Source organism: Arvicanthis niloticus, chromosome 4 (assembly GCF_011762505.2).
Source record: "Arvicanthis niloticus isolate mArvNil1 chromosome 4, mArvNil1.pat.X, whole genome shotgun sequence".
Classification (NCBI taxonomy): domain Eukaryota; kingdom Metazoa; phylum Chordata; class Mammalia; order Rodentia; family Muridae; genus Arvicanthis; species Arvicanthis niloticus.
Window position 1 is genome coordinate 118278703 of NC_047661.1, and position 26511 is coordinate 118305213.

Here is a 26511-nt window from a genome sequence, read left to right on the forward strand (position 1 = left end):
AGTTAATATTTTTTTTCTGTATGATGGAAGTTATTTTCAAACAGTCTGCAGTAAGTTATAGAACCAATCCACACAGTGAATTTTCTCTCTTCATTTCTAGTTAATATTTCAAAAGAATCATCAGATCAAGAGCATTAGTTGCTAGAGTATCTTTAATAACCTGTATGGAACAGCATCAAGAGTGCTCTTTTTACACGTTCTTCTGGCACTTCAAGGTCTGTTTCCCTGACACATTGCAGTCACCATTTTCCACTGTACAGTCTCTCACCCATTCAGTATTGCTTCGACACCCCATATGCCAGGCAGTATAACAAAGAGACAGTATCTCCTGCCTTGTAGAATGTCCAGTGTTCTAGGTTCATAATGCCAGGAAAGAAGAGATTCAGTTACCATTATCTCCTCTCAATTCTGATAGGCAATTATTTTGCTTCTAGAGCCTATTATCTAAACTTTAAATAAGGTCATTAATACTTTGGTGATAAAAATCCCTTGTAGGTTAAGCAGAATAATTAAATATAAGATGCTTAGCCTATTTAGGGCATAGAATGTGAACTTAACATATGAAAGGCTAATAAACATTGAAACAATAAAATTATCTATATTGAGTATATCTACCTATTATAAATAAATTAGATTTAAGATATATTATTCTGATTATAATAATAAGAATAATTACTATTATATAATTATCATATTATAATTACATATTATATTATAATATATTAATTATATTATAATTAACTTATTATAACTTCTTATTCTAAGATTAAATTATTCATGTATATTACACAAAATAGGAAAGAGCTTATATACAAAAGTAAAATCCAGAAAGACTAGAGTCTGAATCATTGCCATTTAATCATCTGAAGAAATTAAAATTGACTTCCAGGATATCTTCCAAACTTATGAGTCAGTAAACTTGATGACAGGAATCCATTGCCAAGACAAGTGAATCTGGGTATTGAACGTAGCAACACTAGATGGCCCAAGGTATGAAAAACTTTGAGTGGCCGTGGCAACCTTGCACATCTACATGGGCTGGTTCTATATGGCTACCTGTTGTGTACCACTCATAAACCCAATCTGCAGCGAGATGAATGCGGTTCAATAAAGAATGCAATCCTAATACGGAAAACCATTCAAAGGAAAACTCCTGTGCCTTACGTACTGAAAGCCCTGTTTCACCTGAGAGGCACTTAAGCAGAAGAGGGGACTCTAAATGGGAGTGGCCAATAAGAGACAGGAAAACTGAGTTACAGTTCAGCATTCAGCCAAAGGCATGGCTATAATCTATAGGTCTGTATCAGCTCTCCTGCTGTGTCACAGAAACTACAGATTCTGGACATCCTTATTCTCTATGCTACACTTTTCTTTCCAGGCAGACTTTGTACAGCAGGTTCCTTTCAATACCTTCCTTCTGTAAGCATCCGAATTCTACCTATGCTTACCAAGAGAACTAAAAGCATAGTGTTATGCTCTATGAGAAGCAGTTATCACATACTAGTCTATATTTAACTCCTCAAGCTGCTACAAGTAGAGACACTTGTAAGTCACTTATTATCATTTATTGAATATCTGGTATATAAATTTACATTCACTTTTGATGGCTGTTTTAAAAACTGTGAGTTTCATATATAACTCCACTACATTGTATATTACTTGAGGATGTGAACTCTGCCTTGCTAGGAGTATATTACTTAACCTTGGTAAATTTCTCCATCTTCAAACAGTACAAATATATTGCCTTTCTTCCAGAGTTCTAACAAGCATAAACTAAACTTCTAGGTATTGCTCATAAAGTACTTGTGTAATCCTCAACACTGAGTTATGTATTGAAAGTGGCGCTGATGATTGTGTCTACGTTCTAATTATATAGTTCAAAGGTGATATTATTAGTAAGTATGATTACTAAATTATATTTCATATAACAATTTACTTATAAATATGGTCTCCATCCTAGATTTTAATCTGAGCTACAATTTTAAATGACAATTATTTCAATTATGTTAAAAGTCCCATGAAGATTATTGTAAGCTAACATGTTTTAATTTAGGTTGTATTTTTTTATACAAGGGTTGATATAAATTCTCTCACCAATGGCACATAATACTTAAATTTTAAACTTATTCTTCAAACATTAAGGATTTGAGCCACACTATAAAGAAGCTATAAAGATCTAAGTCATATGTACTTATGTAGATTATGTTTATTTTTCCAGTGATAGAAACAGAACCCGGATTCCCAATTCTTGGACAAGCATTCCACTGAGCCATGCTCTTAGCTCTATACCCTGTCTCAAATATCAAAATAAGTGCTATCTGTATCGCCATTAATAAAAGGCAAAGTCTGGACTACTACTGCTCCCTCTCACAGGGTCCGAGAGAGCTTCTTTCAGACTGGAGCTGCAGGCATACCTGTGTGACTAAGAATTCTGAAGGAGTAGATTCACATAACATTCCATCCAGTTCCTAAAGTGTGATCCAACTACACTCAAGCACCCAAAATTTAAACAGTTTCAATGTTTTTCCCTTAGAGACGGTCTGCTCTCCCTGCTGCCAGCTTAAATACCTTACTAACAAGTAATAGAGAACTGTAGTGTAGCATAAGGAAAACCTCTGTAATGCTGGGTAGCCGCGGAACCTAACAGCTCATTACAGCACACCACTACGAGCTGCAGTGGCAGCCGTTTACTTTCTACTGATTTTACATTTGTCACAAAGTATGTTCTCTAGCTGACTCACTGAGATTACACATTTAGCCAACCCTGGGGTATTTTTATATCTGTATTATGCTTAGTAACTTTTGGGTTAGCCATTAATATTTTGTTTTTGTTTCTGAATCTCTACAGTTTGGCTTAAGTAGTTGCTATAGGAAGTGGTGGACCCTTGAGGAGGTGAGCACCACTGGGAGGCAGTCAGGTGATGGGCAGTGTACCTTTACAGGAGGCATGGGGACGCAGCCTCTCCCTTTTCCTTCCTTTCCTGCCACTATGAGGTTAAGTAGCTCCGCTCTTAACATGGTCCTGATCATGATGCTTTGCGTCCCACAGGCACAAAAGCAATGGAGCCAGGCAACCACCCACCGCAACCCCAAGCCACAAGCCACCATAATCCTTACCTCCACACAAACTGCTTATCTCATGTATATTGTCACAGCAACATAAAACTGAACACATCCACTTAGCACATATAGTAAAAATTAAGTAACTTTTCAAGTAAAATTCTCATGTGTATGGATTATAAGATAGTAGTCAGCCATAATAATTATATTGCTCTTCATCTTTTGAAAATACGTGGCTTAGTAATCATTTGACTATGCTACTACAGCTATAGCCATGTGATAAAAGTCTGGATTCCACTACAGTTTAAATATTGGCACAATTATTCATGACTTCATACCAAGCATCAAGAGTGCTAGTAAAGATTAGAAAGTGAGCTGATAGGCAAATGAGAGAGCATGCACGTGTGTGGGCACTACATTGAAACTGCAGCTAATTCAAAACTGGTCACGTCAGTTCTACAACTTTTCATCTGGCTTGTTACATCGTATTATGTTGTTAGAGGAAACAAACTTCCACGTGCCATGCTCCTTCCCACAGTACCTGTTCTTCTTAACATGGATAGAGCCACTTGACTGCTCAGAGGACTGAAGACAGGAAAGAGCTAGAGGCTTGGGAACAGTGCTGATGCAAAGTGCATCCAGAAGGGACCAGGAGTTTTCAGGGCCGGAGAGCCTGGCAAGCATTCAGAGAAGAGCATCAGTGAATACTTGCAGTGTCCACAAAAGAAAGCTAGCAGGTTTTCACCTATGATCTGAGACATTTCCTTTAGGAGTGAGAGAGAGACAGGGAGGAGGAAGAGAGAGAGAAGTGCAAAGCAGTGAGAAAGGTGAATAGAAACACCATTAATTCATTGTATTATTTTACTCATTTATATAAAATTGATGAAATTTGCCTGGGCAGGATGTCACACACCTTTAATCCCAGTACTTGAGAGGCAGAGTCAGGCAGATCTTTGTTTCTGTGAGTTTGATTTCAAACAGCCTGGTCTACAAAGTGAGTTCCTCAGACAGCTAGAGCTATGCAGAGAGGCCATGTCTCAAAAACCAAAAGCAACTAAGGAAATTTTTACTACAGTCAGATGCAAGGCTAGCTTTCAAAAGCATTTAAGCCTATAAATGTGATAGAAATAATATAGAAACAAAGCACATAGAAGGGCTGTTTGGGGGAGTAATTAGGCTTTAATTCACCAATGTTGTGGAATACAATAGCATTATCAGAAATTGAATTTTTACCTGACTCAGCCTCAAATACAACTGATAGTGGTAAACTCTAAAGGTCTGTAAGAACAGAATACACAATGAGCACAGCTGAGAGATACACATAAGGGGTAGCTGTGAAAACAGAGCTACGGATGCTTGTCAAGAACATTCTCCTCCCAGCTACAGCCTGTGTGAAATGCATACGACAGACACAAGGGGGAGCTCATTACAAAACCCTGCTTCTAGACAAGTCAGTTCTCTCCGTGACCTGTCAGACCTGGAAGATGCTGGGACCACAGACATGCACTGCACACAGAATTCTACCTGATTTTTGAAGCAAGAGCAGCAGACACAGTGGCAGCCGCACCACTGACAACTACAGCACTGTGTCTAGCAGGAGGGGAGAAGGCAGAAAAGTTTCCAAAACCTTCCAAAGAACCTTCTACTGTTCTTGTAGAGCTGTTTACACTGATAGGAAAAGAAAGACAGGAGAAAGAAAAAAATAAAAGTAAAAAAAGACAGCAGAATAAACTCAAGTCAGCGCCCATTCTAGATCAGTATTTAGACACGAAGGTGAGCCATGTAAAGGGGTGACAATCGTTTAGGCCACTTATATCTGAAATTTCAGACATTTAATGCATAAGCCTATCTAAAACTGACTGGTTTTCACCAAGTCCAATGTAATGTCAACTGCATCAAAATAATATATCACATATTAGAAGAATGATACCTATGCAACTAAGAAGAAAATGAATCTGAAAATAAAAGCTCTGTTTCTATAAGCAGAGATAAGGGGGCTTTCTTTATATAAGAAATGCTGTCTGAGAGTAGATACACACCAATGGGGTGACATTTTAATAAGAAATGGTTTCAGAAGCAGAACCAACTACATGTTCAGAAGCAACAGCATTTATTAACATGAACAAGAAATAGCTTAAAAATAATGTAAGTTGAGATATTCTGGACGGTAAGAACCTTTGCAAAAATAAAACTACTTAAGAATATCTTAAGCATACCAAACAAAAACCAAAGCATAGTCTTCTCTGCAAAAGCCCCCATTTCTATTTTGACTTAGGTGTGTAAGATTTTTTTAAATGAGATAAAATTTTGCATTCAGAAGTGTCCTTATGACTAAAATAATTATTTCTTTTTCTTTTTTTTTTTTCAAATAGCAAAATATCTGGGCAGGAATTTACATCCCAGCAATAGGAATGCAGCACTCTCAAAACTGGTGATCAAGGTTTAGCTGAAATTTTTTCTAGTTAAGTAGGATAGTCTAACAACATGGTGTAGGATTTTCTCTTGTCTTCCTCATTAGATGTAAGTTACTAATGATAACATCACTATAGCCCAATAACTGCTTTTTGACTTAAAAAGGTTGTGACAATGGCCACCTCTAACACATGACGAGGCAAATCCGGCAAAGATTACTAAGACCTCAACTCCACCGATGTAATTATATAAATGACGGAAAGAAAGCTGAAGAAACTATAGGAAGTCAGCTTCAGCATAGTGTATAGAAACGAAGGTGAGCTACATATCTGTAATCAGAACAGTATGGCTGAGTTTTAACCCCTGCTATGAAGAGTTAGTAAAACAGAAAGCAGAGGGAAACGAAGATGCTTTTAGTGCACTGGGAACATGTGAGTGCTAGGGTGCAGAGCAGTTACCAAGAAATGTGTGGGGTTCTCAGTCACCCCTGTCTTTGAGTCAACGGTTACTATTGAGAGAACGTGATGGGGAATAAAAAATAGAAATAAGGTTTAAAATAGTCAGCTAACTATGCAACAGTAAGCCGTCCTGTAGTCCAGGAAAAGAGGAAACAAACCAAGTTCTTCCCTCCCATGGTTAAAAAAATAACACTAAAATGAAAGGACTACCAATGTCGTGCAGATAGTATCCCCTATCCCCTACACATCTTTAGGGTATGCGATCTCTACCTCTTCTCTCAGAGGTAAATGACTGAACTCAAGAGCAGACTTAAACCAAACTCAGGGAGCTAATTTAACAAATCTCCAACTGAGTAAACAAAAGACACAGACTTCTTCATTCTGTTACTAGAAGTTAAAAACTAAACCAAAGTATATAATACATTCATAGACTATAAAAGCAGGCTAACGCAGTGTTCCGAGGCTAAGAATGAGTGTTAACGATATTAGCTCCTTAATCCACAACCGTGCTCCCGTTTTCAGTGAGTTTAGTAGTTAGATTCATCGCCAGCACTGAGATGGAAAAGGAACTCTACCTAGAGTAAGTGGCTGCTCCCTTAGACACTGTGGCTACTTGACTAGGAACAGTTAATAGCTGGGGAGCTGCAGGTGGCTGTGCTCCGTTCTTAAGTAGGTCTTCCAGAGAACTGTAAAACCAAAGTTTCAGAAGTGAAAAACAAAGATTCATGTAAAGTTGACATTGTGTTTGCCATGCATACTGTCATTTAAGTGTCAGTAATTCATATCTAGGAATTGGTTCTTATTTCTATCTGTATCTACAAACCGAATCCAATACTGTCCCTCAACCCCAAATATAGGCTCTTCTCCCAAATCACTCAGCATGGCTAAACCCATGTGATAAGAGATTATGCCTAAAGGGAAAGGTGGCTGGAAATTTCCATTCACTGATTACGTGGCTTTGAGTTACTTTAAAAACTTTATACTCCGAGTCACATGGAACTTGGACCAAGTCTTCCCTTACTGTTACCACTGGTTTGGGTAATGTACTACATTTTTGTAGATCTGAAATCACAGGAATGGTATACATCTTGATAGTATACAACCAATAGTTGCAAGAGGCTGTGGTGGGTTTTTTATGTAATTACATTTATAATAACACTTGCATACAATTTATTGTACTGATATTCTCAATTCCTACACATCCCTTTTTAACATTTTACAATTTATATAAATACGTATTATAAAGATGTTCTTTGATCAAAGTCCTCCCAGTATCTGCTTGTATTCCTCTTTCCCAAATCTCTTTCCTACTTTCATGTTTTGTTGTCATTGACTTTTCACTGTTTTTTTAAAAAATATCTATGTCAATTTTTTTTAGGATGCAACATTAAATTTAGAAGAAATGTTACCATGTAAAGAAAAGACAGAAACAGTAAAGTGTTGGTCTCAAAGCAAACAAGCATCAAATATAACATTGGGAAGATTTAACAAGAAAAATACAAAATTGCCCATTTTCTTAAAAGCCCATATATGGAAAAATGGAATTGGTAAGCCATATTACACTGGTTCTTATATGAAAAATGTGAATTTAAGGTAAATAAATAGAAAAGGAGCACTGGTATTGCCAATTTTTATTTAGAATTGGTCATTTATTAAAGTGCTGAAAAATTGCAACAACTTGAGAAACTGCCATATAGAAATAAAGTATCATGAGAGGTACAGACAAAGCTAAACAAAATTATACAGCACAAGTTAATAAACTATAGCCCAATGGGGGGGGGGAACAGCCACCATCTTTATGAAGACTACAAACTAAAAATAGTTTTCATATTTTTAAAAAGTTATTTTTACAAAACTAAGAATATTTACCATGATTTCCCTCATGGAAAGTACATGGCATCATATTTTGGCATGTACATATAAAGTTTTATTGGGACACTATTAAGCTCATTCATTTATGTCTGTCTGTCTATTAATAGGGAGAGCTGAGTAATTATGGCACACTATATTACCCACAAAATTCAATGTGTTTCTGATCTGGACATTTAGTAAGCCAAAAAGGAAAAATAAGAAAATAAAGGGGGAAAAAAAAGGGTACAAAGGTGGGAGCTTTGTCCCAGAGAAAGAGAACAGCACTTAGCTATCATCCTGCCCTTTAAAGTACAAACTGTGTGACATGATCTTTCAGCACTGCCATATGGATAGCTGTCTCTTCTAGCTCCTCTCACTGAGCTTTCTAAGCGCTTCCTCTCTCTAGCTTTCTCATTTCTTCCTGAAACAGACCAAACTCTGCTACTTCTGCTTTTCATTATGTCTCTGTATCACACCTCGCTTGATTAATTTCTAAGCATCCTTCTCAACTCAGTTTAAAGGTACCTCCTCTGTGATATTATCACTGTTACATGTGTTCATGGCACTTTGTGTTTTCCTGCATGCAAGTGTTATTATATTGTACTCTTTGTGTGACTAATTTATTTAAAGTCAGACTCTCTCACTAAACAAAAATTTTCCTGAAATCAGAATCCATGATATAGATGTATACAAAATTAAATATAATAATTATCATATATTTACTGACTGAATTAGTGAAACTTCCTATTTTCAAATACAGAGCTCACGATAATGTGTGTGTTTGTCTTAAAACATTTGTAGCTCTAGAGACATATCATCCAGCTAAGCAAACGACATTGTCTAGGAAAGGACACATGATCAAAGAAATGACTGGGGTTCAAAAACATTTTATACCATAACAAGCCCCTGTATTTTAAGAGAACTATAAAGCATCTTAATTATTTACATGCTAATTAATAATCAGAGTTTATTTGTAAAAGATTTGGTTGAAGAAGTCTTCTGATGCTTCTAGAAACTATGCTGACTGGAAATATTTGAGGATTAAAATTTATAAAATTTATATAATAGTTTTAAAAGCTAGATTTCTCAAGTACTGAACAATGCACTTACGAAGTTTTCCATGTTTACCTATTCGTTACCTAGCCAGTTTGTAAAAAGACAAGTTTACATGATTATCTATTTGTTATTTAGCCAGTTTGTAAAAAGACAAGGCTGTGACAGACTTTAAAACCTATAATATGGAGCAGACATCAACATGTATTCTCATCCTGACATTTCCTAATATTCATTCCTCTTAGCTTTGAGAGTTCTGACTAACAGCACATCCAGAGCAGTCGAACGTTCTGCCTTAACTGCTGCTTAGCTGAGCTTTTGGTTTCCACAAAAAAGGTCTCAAGTTTTTGCTTCCCAGATACACCTGCAGAACTGGGCTTGCAGCCTTTGGCTGCTTTTCTCAGGAAAGATGAACAAAGAGCTGTTTGTGGACTATGTTTTTCTTTGCAACCATGCCTAAGTGTTTCCACCTGCACCCATATTAATAATCTATCTAGGCCAACCAGTCACTACCATCTTCCCCATGCTGCAGGATCAGACAAGGAGAATGCTTTCTGGCCTGCACCCTGCACAGCTGTCTAGTATCCTTCAGCTGGCTCTCCAGCTCCTTCGTAGCTCTCAAGCACCTCAACTGAGCTCTCCTCCTGCACCAGGTATTACATATATGTGTCCTTCAAAATGCCAGTTCTTTTAAAGACATCTTCAACATTGGCAAACTACTTTCATCTTCTATTTCCTATGCTCCTTTCAGTCAAACTGAAATAACTGTGTGCTCACCACTTGTTACACTTCAGTTCCAATATACCCATATTTTTGTCAAGGTCACTAATGACTTCTTTATGACTAAATTGGATTGATAATTTGTATCTACTTTGTTTTTATTGTGGTTAAAAAATACAAAACATAAAATGTGCTATTGTTATTTTAATGTACGGTTCAGTATTGTTAAATAAATAACATTTTGAACCAACTTTAAATGTTTTCATCTTGGAAATGCACAATGCTCACCCACTCTACAATTCTCCTTTGTTTCCGTGAGTTTGGCACTGCTGATACCTCACACAGGGGATTGTCTATTACCCAGTCTCAGTATCTGATTTAACTAACCATCTCTTGTTTTCAGTGCTACAACCCCAGATCAGTATTTCGCTGGCTACTCCTTCTCTCAGGTCACTGCCAGAGCAATAGAATTTGTAGAATGACATAATACTCTTTCACATCTTTAAGTAGCAATGTAACACTGTCTTTATCTCAGTGGTCTGTAAACATCAGACTGTGCTGTGAATGTACACTTATTTATTTATTTCTGTGCATGTCTCATATCAAAATTAACTTTTTTTTCCAGGATGAATTCTTAAGATTTTTCCCAAAGTATGCTATTCCATTGCTGGCCATACTATTATCAGAAACTAGAAGAAAACCTTTACCTACATTACCTCCACTGTGACCTCTGGTTCCATTACAACACCCCTGTGAGTCCCCCTTAAACCCATTCTCCTGCTCCATAACACAGCCACTATTCATTTTCCACCTAGACTTTTAACAGTAGTGTAACAAGTATCTATATTCTTTCTTTCTTTCTCCTTCCTTCCTTCCTTCCTTCCTTCCTTCCTTCCTTCCTTCCTTCCTTCCTCTCACTTGAGTATCCTTGCAAACCACTGTTTCCTGTGAAAGTTCTCCTTTTCCCCGTGAAAGCTCTCCTTTTCCCTGTGAAAGTTCTCCTCAAAGGGTCATCTGCTGGAGCTTCTTCCTCCAAGAAGCCTGAACGAAGAATCGCCTTGTGCTTCTCTTCTTGCTCATCCATCATTTCCTAGGCTCCTACTTTACCCTTTCTGTTGTTCCTAATCCAGCATCACAGACAGCACTCACAAACGCCATTCCTCCTGCTCTAACCTCTATGCCTTTGTTGTGGAGGTATTGCTGTGCTTTAGAGGAAGAGTTGGACTGTAGAAACACTGGAGGATGAGAGAGAGAGAGTTGGAAATGGTGCTGCCTTTAGGAACAATCCAAGTTCATTCTGTGAAAAGGCTGATAGAAATCAGGAGGTAAGAGAGTTAGTAAGGGTGCTTAAAATCTAGACTTTGTGCATATTACATGGAAATTTGGATTGCATGGCTGTCACATTCCAAGACTTAAACTTAATTTTGGAAAAGCATATCCCAGAAGTGAAATGAGTCAAAGAATTTAGTAACCCAGGTATTTGGTGATTCAACAGACTGTCACTGAGGTAACTGATAACAACTGTAGGATGAGGCAAAAGAGCAATGAGACAGGTGCTACAGCCAGAGCTGGGGACCCAGACATGAGGCCATTAGACAGTCCAGTCTGGAATTCAAAGAAGGCTGTTATCAATGAACCTTAGTGAGGAAAGTAAGAGACTGATGGACTGAGTAAAGTGGCTTATGTTGAGGAACTTAAATAAATGTGAATCCCTAACTAGCGTCTACTGACCTCAGCCTTCTCTTTCATATGGCACATCATGCTGCCATAGATAAGCTGCATGGTAAACTAAAACCCCCTTTGCTGTTCTTGTCACACTGTTTGTACTTCTACCCCTCCCAGCATTCTCATTCTTTTATGATCTAGCACCAGGAAAGTGAGTGCCACAAAGTAAGGACTTCATACGCTTTTGCTGGATGTTTTCTATTTTAAGTCACGGTCATCTTCTGTCACCCAAGCTCACCCTAAACTTTCCATTCTCCTCCCTCACCACCCTATGTAAGTACAACCACAGGTATAGGGCATTGGTACTTGTTCTAGATTACTACGTATAAAGCCAAACACTATGTCAATGCTATGGAAATAGGTGTGGTAATGCATAGAGAATGGCTAGGAATAAAAGTCTAACACAATCTAGGTGGAAAAAAGTTTAGGTCCATACTTGGGTGAATTTATGGATGAGGACCCACAGATACAGAGGGCCAAATGAACTAAGTGTGAACCTGGGCCATTGCTAATCTATGAGGTCTACTCATAGTAAAAAACGTTCAATGTGTAATGTAACAATCCCTGATCCAAAAGTACATCAATGCACTGTAATTTCTTGGCTACTTGTTTGTTTGTTTTTTAGGATTGTTATTTATGAAGCTCTTAGAAACCAATGTCAAGAATTGAAAGGTAATATACCAGGTTGTATTTACTACTACTTCACTTTTGTGCCAATAGATTTAAGAGCTACAAGAAACATCACAGAAGGCAGGTCGGAGGAAGAGGGGAGATAATAGATGAGAAGTTCTATGAAACACTGTCTTTTGGGCATGGCTGTACTTCAGAAAGCTTCCTTTCAAACATCTTGCTCTTAAAGTACAGAGGAAGAATCTTCCTCTGTATCAGGTATTACAGAAGAGTAAAATATGTTGGTTTCAACTGCACATAGATATATTAAATTTCATATTTTTTATTCACTAGAATTGGTCCAATTTCATAAATTTCCAACATATGTTTGAAGGATAACCTGATAATAGATGCATATCTTCACAATACATACAAAATAAGGAGACAGGATGGTAGTTTTCACCCAAGTCAGCGGTTGAACCTTAAAACAGTACTCTTTGTTTAAATTCCACCAACCTGCTATATTCATATATATATATATATATATATATATATATATATATATATATGAATATATGTCAATTGTTATTAACTGTACAAAGATCTTAAGACCTTTTCTTTGATGATTTGTTGAAATTAACTATTTCCCTCAATCATTTGAAATCTATGCTATGGTTGTATGTGATCTGCATCTTGAGAACTCATTCTGGGTCTTGTAAAATCTGCTCACTTGTCACTAGCCATGTGTTTAAGAATATATCTAGAGGCTAAATAAATGGCTTAATGGGCAAAAGTGCTCGCCACAGAGGTATGAATAACTATTAGAATCCCAGGACTACGACTGCTAAAGTACCAAGAGTCAGAATCTCTACTTTCTTTAGGGAGATGGAAGACAAAGACAGGAAAATTCCTGGAAGCCCACAAAACAGCTAACCTGCCATATGTAGCAGAAAAACAACCAAGAGAAATTGTCTCAAACAAGATGTAAAGGAAAGAGCACGACCAAAGGTTGTCACATGATCTATGCATGCACACCATGACACGCAAGTGACCAAATTCACACACATGTGTATGTACACATATACACCCCACGTGCTCTTTCTCCCTCTCACACCTCCCTCCCTCAGAATGTCATTTAGATTTTTCATGCCAAGTGAGCTCACATTTAACTAGTTTATTTAGAAGTAAACCTTAAAAAAAAAAAAAGAAAAAATATTTTCCTTTTCTTACTCTATTTTCTTTCCCATTCTTTGGCTAAAAAAAAAAAATGTAGACAATGCTCCTTAGGAATCTTCTTTTGTAAATCGCTGAGAAAGACATGACTGAAAAAATAACATGAAGAAAAAATAGAACCTATTCAAAGTAGTCCAGAGTCAGTTTATATGTGGGCATCAATTCCTTCCAGAGGTGAGTAAGTCAAAACCCTTCCAGTGTGTGCTTCTGAGATCAGGTTATTTTTGCTTCATTATATCTTTCAACAATAACAAAAATCTCACCATCACCACTGAAAACACTACTTCTGTTTCTTCCTCTTTTTAAATGCCCCAAATTAATGCTGCTTGGTAGTTTTGCTTTATTTATTTAGACAGAGGTCTGTGCTTGTTAGTCTTTATCAGAAACTTGACACAGCCACATGTGACCTGGGAAGACAGAGCCTCAATTAAAGAAGTGGCCTGTGGCAATGGCTGCGATGGGTATTCCTTGAGATAGGTAGAAGGCGGCCCAGCTGACTGTAGCCCTAGGCAGGTAGGTCTGGGCAGAGTTCCTCTATGACTTCTGCTTCAACTTCTTCTTTGACTTCCTGCCCAGAATTCCCTCAATGATGCACTGTGTCCTGAGAAAGCATAAGTCAAATAAACCCTCTCCTCCCCAAGCTGCCTTTGGTCATGGTATTTATGACAGCAACAGAAAGCCATCTAGATCGACGCTCATTTTCCTAACATCATGTGATATGCTTCCAATTTCCTTTATAAGAGCTACAAATATTTGCCTCCTTTCATGTAGTCTGATACCCTTGATTTTTACTCTGTCTAAACATGTTCCTCTTCTGCATTAAAATTTCAAACTACCTACTGTCTAACCAGTACATACAAGGATCTGAAGTTATAAAATCTTCCAAAAGTTTATTCTCAGGTTCCTTCTTATGAATTGCTAGACTACCATGATGGAGAATAAAGTACATGAAAAAACAACATTAACTAAAAATTTCCCCAGGATTAACCACCTATAGTGTGTTCACACAAGAGACGAGTAAGATGAGCACCTATTACTAAGGCAGACACAGGGTAGCTCAACAGACACCTTTCAATAGATACTGAAATGGAGACACGGAAGAGAATGCTAGGACAAGGTGAGATAGGCTTTAAGATGCTTGTAATTTGAAAGTCAAGTTCTTTAAGAAAATAGAAATTAAGTTGTTATAATATCCTTCCCGTCCTTTACTTTTTATCATGTATATTAGTTTTATTTCTTTTATAAGATAAAATAAGAAAAATATCTTTGTGTAAACATAAAAGCAGACTAGCAGTTTTCTGAAATATCAGTGTGGCTGAAATATATGCAATTAACTAGAATAAAAAGAGGTCAAACGAAGTCTTCACCATGGCAAAACTGCCTGTTGTCAATGCTACTAAGTATTCCAAGTTGTCGTTTGTTTTATGTTAGAAAAATTAGCCTGCAGGTGTTTTGTTTGATATTGCATTTTCAAACAGACATTGTGTTTATTCTGTGAAGGGAGGCGTGGAAGAAATTAACTTGAGGAGCACTGTAACATTTACCAATCTGACAAGTGCGCCCAAGTTCTTAGGGCACTTGGCATATATTACGGGCTCTATAAATAAGTCAAGTCTACATATTAAAATACTGATTCTTATAATAAAGAGCTTCATAAGAAGTAATAAGGCACAAATAATTCGACAAAGTCATAAAGCAGTTTTTGAATTATAAAGAGAACAACTTATATATACATAAAAATACAGAGTAACTACGAACTGCCAGAAAGACTCAAGTGTAATGATCACTTATGTTCAGTAGATGGCGACAGCTGCATTGGTGACCAGCACACTGTTGCTACACCATGGAATAACGTGCCAACAGAACGTGAAGGGAGATTACACACAAGCACTCAATATGTACAAGACACAAATGACTTGCTCATGTGCCCGTTTCTGACCTGTGACTCTTTTCCAGATTGTCATACATACCACATAGGAATGCTTGAGACAGTAGTACCTAGTAGATTCTAGCTAGCTATTTTCAGAATCATTTTATAAAATTAGACAAATGTGGGGATTCCGGCATTCTGTCCTTTGGGTTTAAATGTGATTGTTAACTGATCTCATAACAAGTATCAGATGGGGAACAATTCTCACTTCCTCTGCACAGCTAATGAAATAGCAGTAGGGTAACAAACATGCTTAACTAGCAGACAGGCAGACACAGGTGTGTACATGTGCATGTGGAAGCCAGAAGTCAGCAATGGTGTCTTTTTCTATCACCTTCCACCTTAATCCTAAAATGCGCTCTCCCTGAACCCACAGCTCATGCACTGGGCAGGCCTAGCTGACCAGCAAGCCCTGGGACTCTTGTCTCCACCTCACCAGCACACACGACAAGCTTGTTACATGTTAAATTCAGGTCCTTGTGCTTGCAAGGGCAAGAACTTTACTGATAGAACCATCTCCCCAGACCCTGCTTGTGTCTTAATAAATATATTTCTGAAATAGAACAATAAAGAAGACATGAAATTGGCCAGAAAGATTTTTCCAACTTTTATGGGCTCATATTTATTTGCCTGTGAAGAAATTAAAAAAAAAAAAAAACTTGCAAAAGAATGCATTAGAGAAATCTCCTGCAGTTTGTTTCTAAATTATTGATGAATATGTAAATATGACAGATCTCTGTTCAGAACCAACTTAGAACTTTTCCGTTCTTCCAGTGGAAAATGCCACTCTGACGGCTTTAAGGCAGGACTCATATGGGCACCATTTGGTGTCACAGGCAGCCCTGAAGAGGAGAGTCTTCAATCCATGACTATTTCAGCTTCACGTGGTATAACTGGAGATTCCAGTTTGAAACTTTTCACAAACATTTTCATCTGCCAATCATCTCAATTCTTTGGAAACTAGAAAACCACAACTTGTTATAATTCTCTGTGTGTTTACATGTGATGTGTACATGTATTGTATATATTGTGTGTGTGATTTGTGTGCTCTGCGTCATGTAAATGTATGGGTATGTGCACCTATGCACACTCATGTGGAGGCCAGAGGAGGAAGCTGAATGTCTTCTTCCACCTACCCCTCTCCTTACTGCCATGAGAAGCATCTGTCACTGAATCAGAAGGTCACCATTTTGCTAACCCAGCTGTCCAGGGAGCTTCCAGAATCCATCTTTCCTTGCTCTGTACTGGGGTTACAGGCACGAACCATGATCCTGAATTTCTCTTTACATTGAGTGCTGGAGACTCAAGCTCAGGCCCTCACGCTTACATAACAAGTGCTCTCACCCGCTGAGCCACCTTCTCAGTGCCATGTTATAATTCTTCACCAGAAAATAGTAAACTCTGGGGCTGGAGAGATGGCTCAGTGGTTAAGAGCACTGACTGCTCTTCCAGAGGTCCTGAGTTCAATTCCCAGCAACCACATGGTGGCTCACAACCATCTGTAATGGGATCCGATGTGTCTGAGACAGCTATAGTGTACTCATATGCATAAAATAAATAAACAATTCTTTAAAAAAAAAAAAAAAGAAAATAGTAAACTCCATCCTCTGTTGTGGATAAAAGACTGATGAACTGTGCTTGATCCTAACAAGTTTAAGCCATTTCTCTTGCTCACATAAAATGCTAGTTTATATTTATTTACATATAAACTACATATTACTATTATTCCTATTCAGTAGAAAAAATTATGACACCATAAAGAGTATCCTTTAATTTTAGATAAGTTGTGTGTTTGACAAAATTATCTATTTTATATATAAATGTTTTAAGGAAGTAATTTTTTTTAAAGTTTCAATGACTTCCCATAATTTTCTATCCTTGTACACACTCATTATCATCTGTCATTACCATCATCACCACCACCATCACCATCATCAGCATCATCCTTTCTATTTATTCTGTGTTACTAACATGATGCTTCTTAGTTTATTTATTTGTACCTTAATTCTGGAGACCAAACCCAGGACTTAACACATACAAAACAAGGGCTCTAAGGACATCTTGGCCCTGCTGTTGCCTTTTGTAAGTCCATGATATAAAGTGGATTCTTTGAGTGGCAAAGGATTTGTTTCTTTTCCCAATCACAGCTCTAGGTGTCTCATGTATTTGTTTCAAAGCTTAGTTATTTTCTCAACCTATGAGACACCATGATTCCTGCAGAAGCACCCCATAAACACAAAAGAAAGACTAAAATGAAGCAAACAATCAGAACACTCTTCATACCTGTTTCACAAGCAGATGACTACAGTAGAAAGTATCAACTATAGGTAATAGCATGGTCGGAAGTACTGTAATTTTCCTTTCAGGAGACAGGAAAGTTCCATTTTTTACTCCTAATGTAAGCAGTAATGTTGATATTTTAACAAAAATTTGACCCTCTACTACTGATTCTTCAGTTGGAATGGTATGCTATTCTATGACTTATTTTCCTAACTGTTTAGCGGAGAGGAGGAAAATGGGCAATCACATCCAATGAGTCACTGCTAACATCACGTACAGTAGAAAACTCTAAGATGCTTCCATTCTAGTAGCTTGTATTCTAGTTGGGCCCACAGGGCATGGGTACAAATACCTGTTACCCAAAGCAGGAACAGCATCACAGAAGAAGCGGCAGTGCTCACGAATGGGTCCAGGGCAGCAACTTCCCTTCAGACCTACTTCTTAAGCAATTACCTAATTGAGGGTGAGGAGAGGTCATGGTGCAGCTATGGACTGAAAGGTCTCACCACCCTGACTCATATATTGAAGACCTTACCTTCAGTGTGATGGAATTTATTCAGAATTTCTTTAAATGTGTTATTGAGGATACATGGAACCCAAATGCAATACAACTAATATCTTATAATCAGAAGGGAAAATTAAAAGGCCAACCTGCCTTGGTTTACATTATACTATCCTATGAGCTAGCCAAGAAAAAAAAAATGGCTGTATGAAGAGAGTGTGGAAACTCAGTCAGCAACAGCCCTGAGTATAAACCCAGCACTGATGGCTCCGTTTCTCACTATTTCTAACAGCAATAAAAGCTATAATGATGATGATTCAAAGAATCATCAAGGAAATATTTAACTTCATCATGAAATTATTTTGGATGAGAGGAGCAAAAAAGATAAATCAAGCCAGCTTTTCAGAGAGAAGACAGAATCGTTAACCACACCAACTAAATTATAGGCCAAGTTTTAGACATCAAACTTTGTTGTTATATGTTATCTGTGTTCCATAGCCTATGCTGTTCCATACATACTACAAAGACAGTGCACTTAAGCCTTTTCCCCACTCTAAATCTTCACTGAATATCAACAGGGAAAATAATAAATTGACTGTCAGTGTTGGACACACTACTAGGTATGTACTTATTTTAAAAGCTGCCAAAACTCCAACATGCCTTGGTTCTTCATTTGAATTTTAGTAAAGTAGCTAAATTTAGAATAAGTATTATTTGCTTACATGCCTAAGAATTATGTTTCCATACCTGCTTCCCCTATAGGTTTGGCTGATCTCTATAGGCGCTCCCCAATCCATAGAATCCATAGACCTGCCACCCGGTTTGCCACCTATCTCCTTTCCTCAGGCACTGTCCGGGATCCTCAGACAGCCTACTTAACTCTCCCTAGTGTCAGCACTAGGTCACACCACAGAGAGCCACATAATCTACAGCAGTCTGCCCTACACCAGCCAAATCTGTTTCATAGTCGCCTACTCTACAATCTGGTCATAAAATGACTTTGGACCATCCTGTGTATTTATTTGTCCATTATTTACTATGGTATCCAGAGCAGAGACCAGAGATTGGTGCCTGATATTCAAGTAATCACTCAATTGAAAGAATGAGCACAGAATGAATGAGTCAATAAGGGATGGTCATAAATCATATCAAAAACAAAGCAAGTATAAAATTATTTGTTTGATAAAAGCCCAATTTATTCTATACCTAAAAAAAATTGTTATTCTGTATTCTAATTTAATAGCATTATTCTCTCTCTCTCTCTCTCTCTCTCTCTCTCTCTCTCTCTCTCTCTCTCTCTCTTTCCTAAAGAGCATAATGATAACAACGGAAGCATGTCTCTGTTTGCACAAGTAATATACTTGGGGGCACGGACACAAAAGTCACATGCCATACTCTGACTAGTAAAACACTGTGTAAAATATATGTTGAGAGTAGCTTCCTAATTCATACTGAAAAGAAGCACGTGATGAAATCTGCATAAGAGAGACAACAAGTCATAAACCGGGTAACTACCCTTATAAAATACTTTTTATAAACTTTTAGAACATCTGGCTAAAATTTTAAGCTAGGAGTATATACTGTCCCAGAAGAGTCACTGGGCTCAGAAATTCAAGTTCTGGCAAGATGAAATGGAACATCTTGTTGATGCTGCTGGATGCAATTCACACTCCAATGCAGATTATTTGGGTCATCTGCCCTTTTGATGGTATACTGAACGCTACGGAAATTAGGCAAGCCACTCTTTTTTCAACACCATCTATTTCAAGTAAAAAAAAAAAAAATGTTCTACACATGTTCTTTGCATTAGGAAAACGATTTATCTAAAATTTTAATAGTTCTTCAACCTCCATATTTTCTGGAGAAAACTGGGCTTTGCTAAGAAAAATACTATCTTTACTCTGATATATCATTTTTAAGTAACTGTAACTCAATCTTCTTTCAGAGACTGTTTTTTTCAAATCAGCAAAGAATTATTAGGCACAAAAAGCTTGGTCAAAGAACAAGTTTCTTTCAGAGGACACAGATGCAGTAAAAACTGGGACTAATGTCAAGATTATAAAAAGACAAGTAGGCAAGCCCTCATACATCTGAGAAAATGCTTCAATAAAAGGACATCCTTAACATCATGAGGGACACACCTAAATTCTAGAACTATCTTTAAATGCATCTGACAGCCAAGTGTTGCATAATAGCAAGTTACTAACTGAAATTAATGTTAATTGTTTTACTATCCACAGTACTTCTAGTCTATGGTGACATAAAAGTTGGGAACACAGGGAAAATGGAAAATTGGCCTCAACATAGGCGAGAACCTCAGTGATCACTGTTATAGAAAGAACGTCTCTTGGCTTGTCACAGGAAGACAAATCATATATTGCTGACATATGATGTTGCTTTAAATAATTAACAACTCAGGAGGACAAAAGGGGAAAGTAGGTCTTTGCCATGTTTTACATTCACATCTTGGTAACTTCATGAAGTATATGCTCCCAAATAAAAAGACAAGGTAGTTACTTATTTTACTGAAGTAACTAACATTTTAACAAGTCCTGGATAGCAGGTCACTAACCTCAAAGAAAGAAAACAAGTATAGAGCAAAGGTACAGACAACTTTATTACAACTCTTTCCAAATTTCAAAATGCGTTTATTACTGAGGTTGGATCTAATGTATAATATACTATATTACAAGGCAGAAGGCATTTATAATCAGATATATTGCATTTCCCTGTACTGCCCAAAATACATCTTTGTAAGAACATAAGCAACACACTACAGTTTATGACCTCAAAAATATTTCTCCAGCATCAGAAACATTTAGTTGAAACTTATTTTATGCCATTTTTCTCCAACATAAAGATGCAGCAAAGCTATCTTCTACTGTTTGCACTGAAAAATTGTGTATTCCATGAAAACACCCAGAACCTTCTATATATTTCCTTTAGTAGATAACAGGATCTTTAAAATTAACTAAAGTAAAACAATACTGTTTCCCCACTGCACGCAAGGGTAAAATATCTTTTGTTTTGGTTTGTTTTGATTTGGTTTTGTTTTGTTTTGTTTCTGTAGCCACCTAAACAGTACCAGCTTTTCAAGATGCCTCAGTCTACAGTGAGCTCTAATCCTCTTCTCCGCTGAATCTGCCTCCTCATGTTTGCTCTGTGGGAGAATTTACAATCAACTCTGAACATTCCTTAATGATGAGCCTGAAAGTAAACTTAGGAAATGTAAATAACATAAGGGGCTCACTTCCTTAATCACACAAGGACACTGTTGTTCATCTACCTCTGCTTCAACCAATCCACCTTACAAAAAGACTCCTGCACCACGACCGTGACTGAAGCAGTGAGGACAGGTGTAAGTACAGTGACGGGGTCAGGTCACTTCCTTTCCGTCCTTTGGCTTTGCATTTGCGAGCTACCAATTAGGACACAACATGTTGGGTCTTCTCGTTTTCACAACTGGAAACTGTGAGGAAAGCACACCAATTGTTCTAGTTCTCATGAGTCAAATGTAAGACAGATTTGCTATGAGATGGAAGAAAGAAAACGTGAAGGAAAGGGATGTGCTAGCTGCTTAGGTGGGGGAGCAGGGCTCAGAGTCACTGTACGTTAAGAGCACGTGCTGAAACTTCATGGTGCCAGTCACGTAATTTTGTGTATTTGGGACTAAAGACGTGAAGGGGTATCTTTTCCCTGTGGAAATAAAAAGAAGAGTGATAGAAGAGTCATAAAAAGGTGGAGAGAAAAGGTTCTACACTAATTCCAACATGCAGAAAACATGCCTTGCAAAAGCTTAATTTCAGACAGCTGCTTTGTTAAAAATAGCAAAGGTTTAGAAGTTAGAGAGCTGTTGGAAATACAGAAATTAGTCCCCAGAATCTTCCTGGAAATATTCTTTTATGCGCTAAATAAAGGGAATCCAAGCCAACACAGAAACCCACTAACTGAGATCTGAACTGTTAGTAAAATACCCTTTGCCAACTCATTATTTCAATTATTACAGAGAAAATGCTTTAGACATAAAATCCAGACAATCTCAACTAATTTGCAAATCTGTTGCTATACATTTAGGTCGCACTAAAGGCACTATGAGTTAAATCCTTAGCTTCTATTTACAAAAATAACAAAACTGCAACATTACAATTGAGTCCACTGTACAAACTGAGACCATTCACAAAAAGAAAGCATTCAATTCATAAAAAAAAGAACTTACTTTGCCTTCTTTGTATTGTCATTTTCAGATTCTTTCACTGCAATGTGAATAAGATCCAAAATTAACCTTTAAAATTTTTACCTTCAAAATCCCTTACATAATTATCTGTATGGATGTCAAATGTCAAACCCTCATAGACAACTAAAACAAATCCATATTGATATTATACTGGCTATAATATACACCAAGGCTATATGCCCCTCTTTTTAGAGCAACTCCCTGGACTAGAATCTTTTTAAACATAATTTAAATGCAATCTTTGCCAGGACTGTTGGCTATAACTGCCGATAAGCTGAAATACTACTATCAGAGTCCACCCATCCCCTCCAGAGTTCTCTAGGCTCTCACTCACGGTGCTCAGTCCCAGTGATCTGGGCAAGGATCCGGAAGGAACGAGACTGCGTTGTTCCAGTCCGCGGGCGCCAGTCCTCAGTGTCCTCGATCAGCCTTTTCTTGCTGGCGTCACTGTGAGTGGGTATATGATAAAACTCTGTGTTGCGCTCCACGATGTGTTTTCTTGGTGGGCTACAAAAAAAGGAAAAAACAATAATTACAATTTAAATTGCATTGATAATAAAAATATTCTTTGGTAAACTATCAATTATATATTTACTTCTCAATATCCCTTTTATATACAGTTTGTTTGTGTAAATATACTCAAAATACCCTTCTAAATAGACATCTAGTAAAATACATGTATAGGTTAGAGTCAACAGGGTTAAAGAGTTATACTGAAAAGCAAGATTACCGTTTAGGTGGAATTTTCCTTTTAAGTGACAGAGGAGGCAGCAGAAGAAAAATTTCCAACATGAAGAAAAGAAAAGAAAAAGAATAAGGAAAATAAACAATGGAAAGCCTACAGCAATAAAAATTCCAACAATTTGAAATTATTTGTGATATTCATACTGGGTCACATAAAACAATATGAACCATGATTTAGCCATTATATTTGAATATTTCTTCTAGAATTCTATAATCAATTGGCTTTCACAAATTAGATTATTGTAGATTTACTAGGCTCCAGAACCAAGAATCATTTATATGGATAAACTAGCAATTTCAAGTATAATTTTATAAGGGACATAAGTATTTCTCATTTGTATATACAGCATCTTCAGTCCTGGATAGAACCATGGCCCAAGTCAGCACAGCGAATGTGCAATATCTCTGAGGAACCAATGTTGAACCGCTGCCTCCATCACTCTTCAGAACTGTAATTCTGGACAAGTCCATCACACTGAGCCACAGGTTTTTTCATTAACAAAGAAAAAAAAACACCACATAAAGTGGTGCCATGAGAATTAAGTCTGATAATATATGCCAAAATAAGGAAAGTATGATATTCAAACATTGAGTTTGTCAAGAACTGTCATGTTTTTATTAACATAACAGAAAAATTAAGGGAGTCATGATATACATTACTTACCATTTCAGGATCATATGAACAAAATAAATAGTTCCTACTTCTCCTGAAATAAGTCAAATGCCAGATATCGGAAGCTACGGGTTTAATTTCAGAAAATAAAATAAAATGAGCTCAAGCCTTGTGTGGTGGAAGATGCGAGTAGAGAAAATGTTCCAAATGTGTCCAGATGTGGATGTCAGACCTGCTGGGCTAACTCACCCTAGAAAACTACCACAGTGCAAGACAGGCAGCATCAGAACGTCACAGCATCAAAACTACCTCAGCACCAGAGTTCCTCCACGTGAATAACCCTGGATTTGAATTCATGTAGACAGTCTGAAGGACTATGCTCTCCACTCAATGTGCTTTACAGAAGTCACCTGACTGCTCTAAGTCTCAGACCTGAAAAGTGGGGATTGTGTCCTAAAGGTGGTTCTGAGGAATGAATAAGGGAGAGGATGAACACAAGTGGATTTCCACAGAGCGTGATCCACAGGAATTACCAGACCGCTCTTTCAGTAAGACTACGAAATGAGCTGCAACGTCTGAGCTAAGACTACAAGTCATAGACACACATAATAAAAGAATCAATATTTGTGCAGAAAAAAGTAAGGCACATAATTACAGTGATATTTCATGATTATGGAAGTGACCTACTTAGCAGATATTTATGAATATTGAACAACAGCCAATCCTTTTTAGAATAAAAATTTCAGAAACTGAGAAAAAGAAGTTATTTATAAAAAAATACTGTCTTTGGCATATATTAAAAGGCTCTTAATTCTATATAAGTTCTTGAAAATTTTGGAGCAGATAATGTCAAGAATAAGTTCTTTTATTAGATAGGTTCTCATGGACTCCAGGCTGACCTCAAAACTTGATACATATCTTAGGCTGATCCTCTAACCCTGATTCTCTTGTTCCCATCTCCCCAGTACTAATTATATTTAGTGAATTATAAGTGTATGCCATCACACCCAGCCTACGCACTGTGGGGATGGAATCTAGAGTCTTGTAAATAAGATTTCTTTAGCCTCTATATGAGTTCCATCTATAAAGACATGAAACAATGGCTTCAAGGTAAGACATAAAGAATATTAATATAATACCATGAAGTAGTTACCATGACATGTTGACAGAAAATATATCATAGACCTCATGGCAATTACCACCACAGCTTCAAAGTCTCAGTTTAAATAACAAAGCATTTCTAAACATTTACCTAGTGCTTCCTCATTGTGAAAATTTAATAGGATGACTATGTTAAAAATATTAATGATTTTAAAATTAAATATTTTTAAAATTAAGATATTTTAAATCTTTGAAAATAGAAAAAAATTAAACTTTCAGGACCAAGTATTATATTTCAAAATATAGAACTTCAAACTAGAAAGGTTATCCATAGTCATTTCTTAAAACAATACTAAAAAAGGGACACCTAAGTTATATCTCTAAGTCTACGGCATGCTGCTTGTAATGCTAGTCACTCCCTTCAGTGAGCTTTACTAAAATTTTCTACTGTGGGGATGCGGGCAGGATTCATATAAAGGCTTCTAGTGTGAAAAGTGCCCCCGCCAAATACTCCTTAACACATGTGAAAATTCTTGCAAAGCGATGATCCTGAGAATATTTGGTGGGATAGTAAGTTGGGAAGTTAGAGAGAGAATGGTGAAAATTACAAGACAAACCATCAGGTAGGTACTTACGCAGTGCCAGGGTTACTGGAGAAGAGAGAGTACGCACAAGAAAGGTATGACAGGAAAGACATGGAGGTTCCCAGGGTAACAGGAAGCATAGATGGGAGAGATGGAAAACAGACAAACAAAAAAGAGAGAGAGAGAGATAAAAAAAAAATGAAACAGCAGAATCTGAAACAATTTAAGAGATGGCACACAAACACCATGCTTCAAAATAATTATGGAACCAAAGACAAGTAGGAGCCATGTTAGCCAAAACTCTTGCACTGCTACTATGAGAACGACGGCTTAATAGCTGCTTTTATCCCACAAAACACTGACAACGACTTTATGTATTAGTATTAGTTCAAGTCCTAATTCCTAAATAGCAAGAAGGAACCATGTATTTTTGTTTTTTTTTTTTTTTTTGTTTTTTTGTTTTTTTTTTTTTTGTTTTTTTTTTTTTTTTGGTTTTTTTTTTTTAATGCCTAGGTTTTTAGAAAAAATATTTTGGCATGAACTCACTCTTATTTTCCTCATAATGAAGTGCAAACTGAAATATCACTTAGAAATCAGTTTAAGAATGGATTTTAAAATCGGAAACGAAACTGTTCAGCCTCACATTATAGAAGTATATTAATAGCAACTAAAGTCTCTTCCCATCAATCATCCTGATCACATAAGAGAATGTTACACTAAATTTTCTCACACAGCCATTGATGAAAATGTAGAAAGGACAGCAGACTAGACTAGACTAGACTAGACTAGAATAGTGGGCTCTTCATCAATGTTAACATATCTCCCTTCTACCCAGGACCACCACCAGGAACCTCAGAAGTAGTGTGTGGGAATTACATAGCTCTTTATTACAGGGGATAAAATTACTGTTCAAAAAGGTATATCTGATTTGATGTGATAAAAGAACTCAGTTAATACCTGAAAGGGGGAATTTTAAAATACAATTCATTCACATGACTTAACATGGACAAAATTATTAAATACAAATGCATCTGTGTTACAGTAGAGATAGAGAATCAAGTGTAAATTCTATATGCTGGTTCGACTCTGCAATAAAATTTAGACAGAGTAGAAATACATTATAAACAAAGTGAGGGAAACTACCTACCATATCAGCTTTAATGTTATAACTGGATAGACCTATGGTATTTCTATATGTTGATTCAGCATAAACACAACAGAAGACTCAGTTCCACTAAATGAGACTGGACACAGCAATAAGATGATTCCCCTGTATTACCCTTCTTTTCTCACAGGGTAAAGCAGTGGTTCTCAACCTTATTAATGCTGTGACCCTATTAACATAGGTCGTCACGTTGTGGTAGCCCCCAACCATAAAACTATAATCATAGCTACTTCATAA

General features: G+C 37.0%; 1 protein-coding gene across 12 annotated transcripts in view; it reads right to left on the reverse strand.

Moving 5' to 3' along the window:
* The window catches only part of Pdlim5 (PDZ and LIM domain 5), a 158466-nt gene that overhangs the window by 42351 nt on the left and 89604 nt on the right, over window positions 1–26511 (reverse strand). For 3 of the 12 annotated variants that reach the window (XM_076933316.1, XM_076933314.1, XM_076933312.1), the window contains exons 6-12: window positions 25161–25175; window positions 22798–22815; window positions 22402–22574; window positions 22050–22086; window positions 6506–6616; window positions 4585–4728; window positions 3602–3733 (exon numbers count right to left, since the gene is read on the reverse strand). In XM_076933316.1, coding sequence (XP_076789431.1) covers window positions 3602–3733; window positions 4585–4728; window positions 6506–6616; window positions 22050–22086; window positions 22402–22574; window positions 22798–22815; window positions 25161–25175 — 630 coding nt within the window. Of the gene's footprint in view, window positions 1–3601; window positions 3734–4584; window positions 4729–6505; window positions 6617–20424; window positions 21530–22049; window positions 22087–22401; window positions 22575–22797; window positions 22816–25160; window positions 25176–26511 lie in introns of those variants that run through there. The other 9 variants (XM_076933315.1, XM_076933313.1, XM_034499508.2 and 6 more) reach the window with 5 other exon arrangements.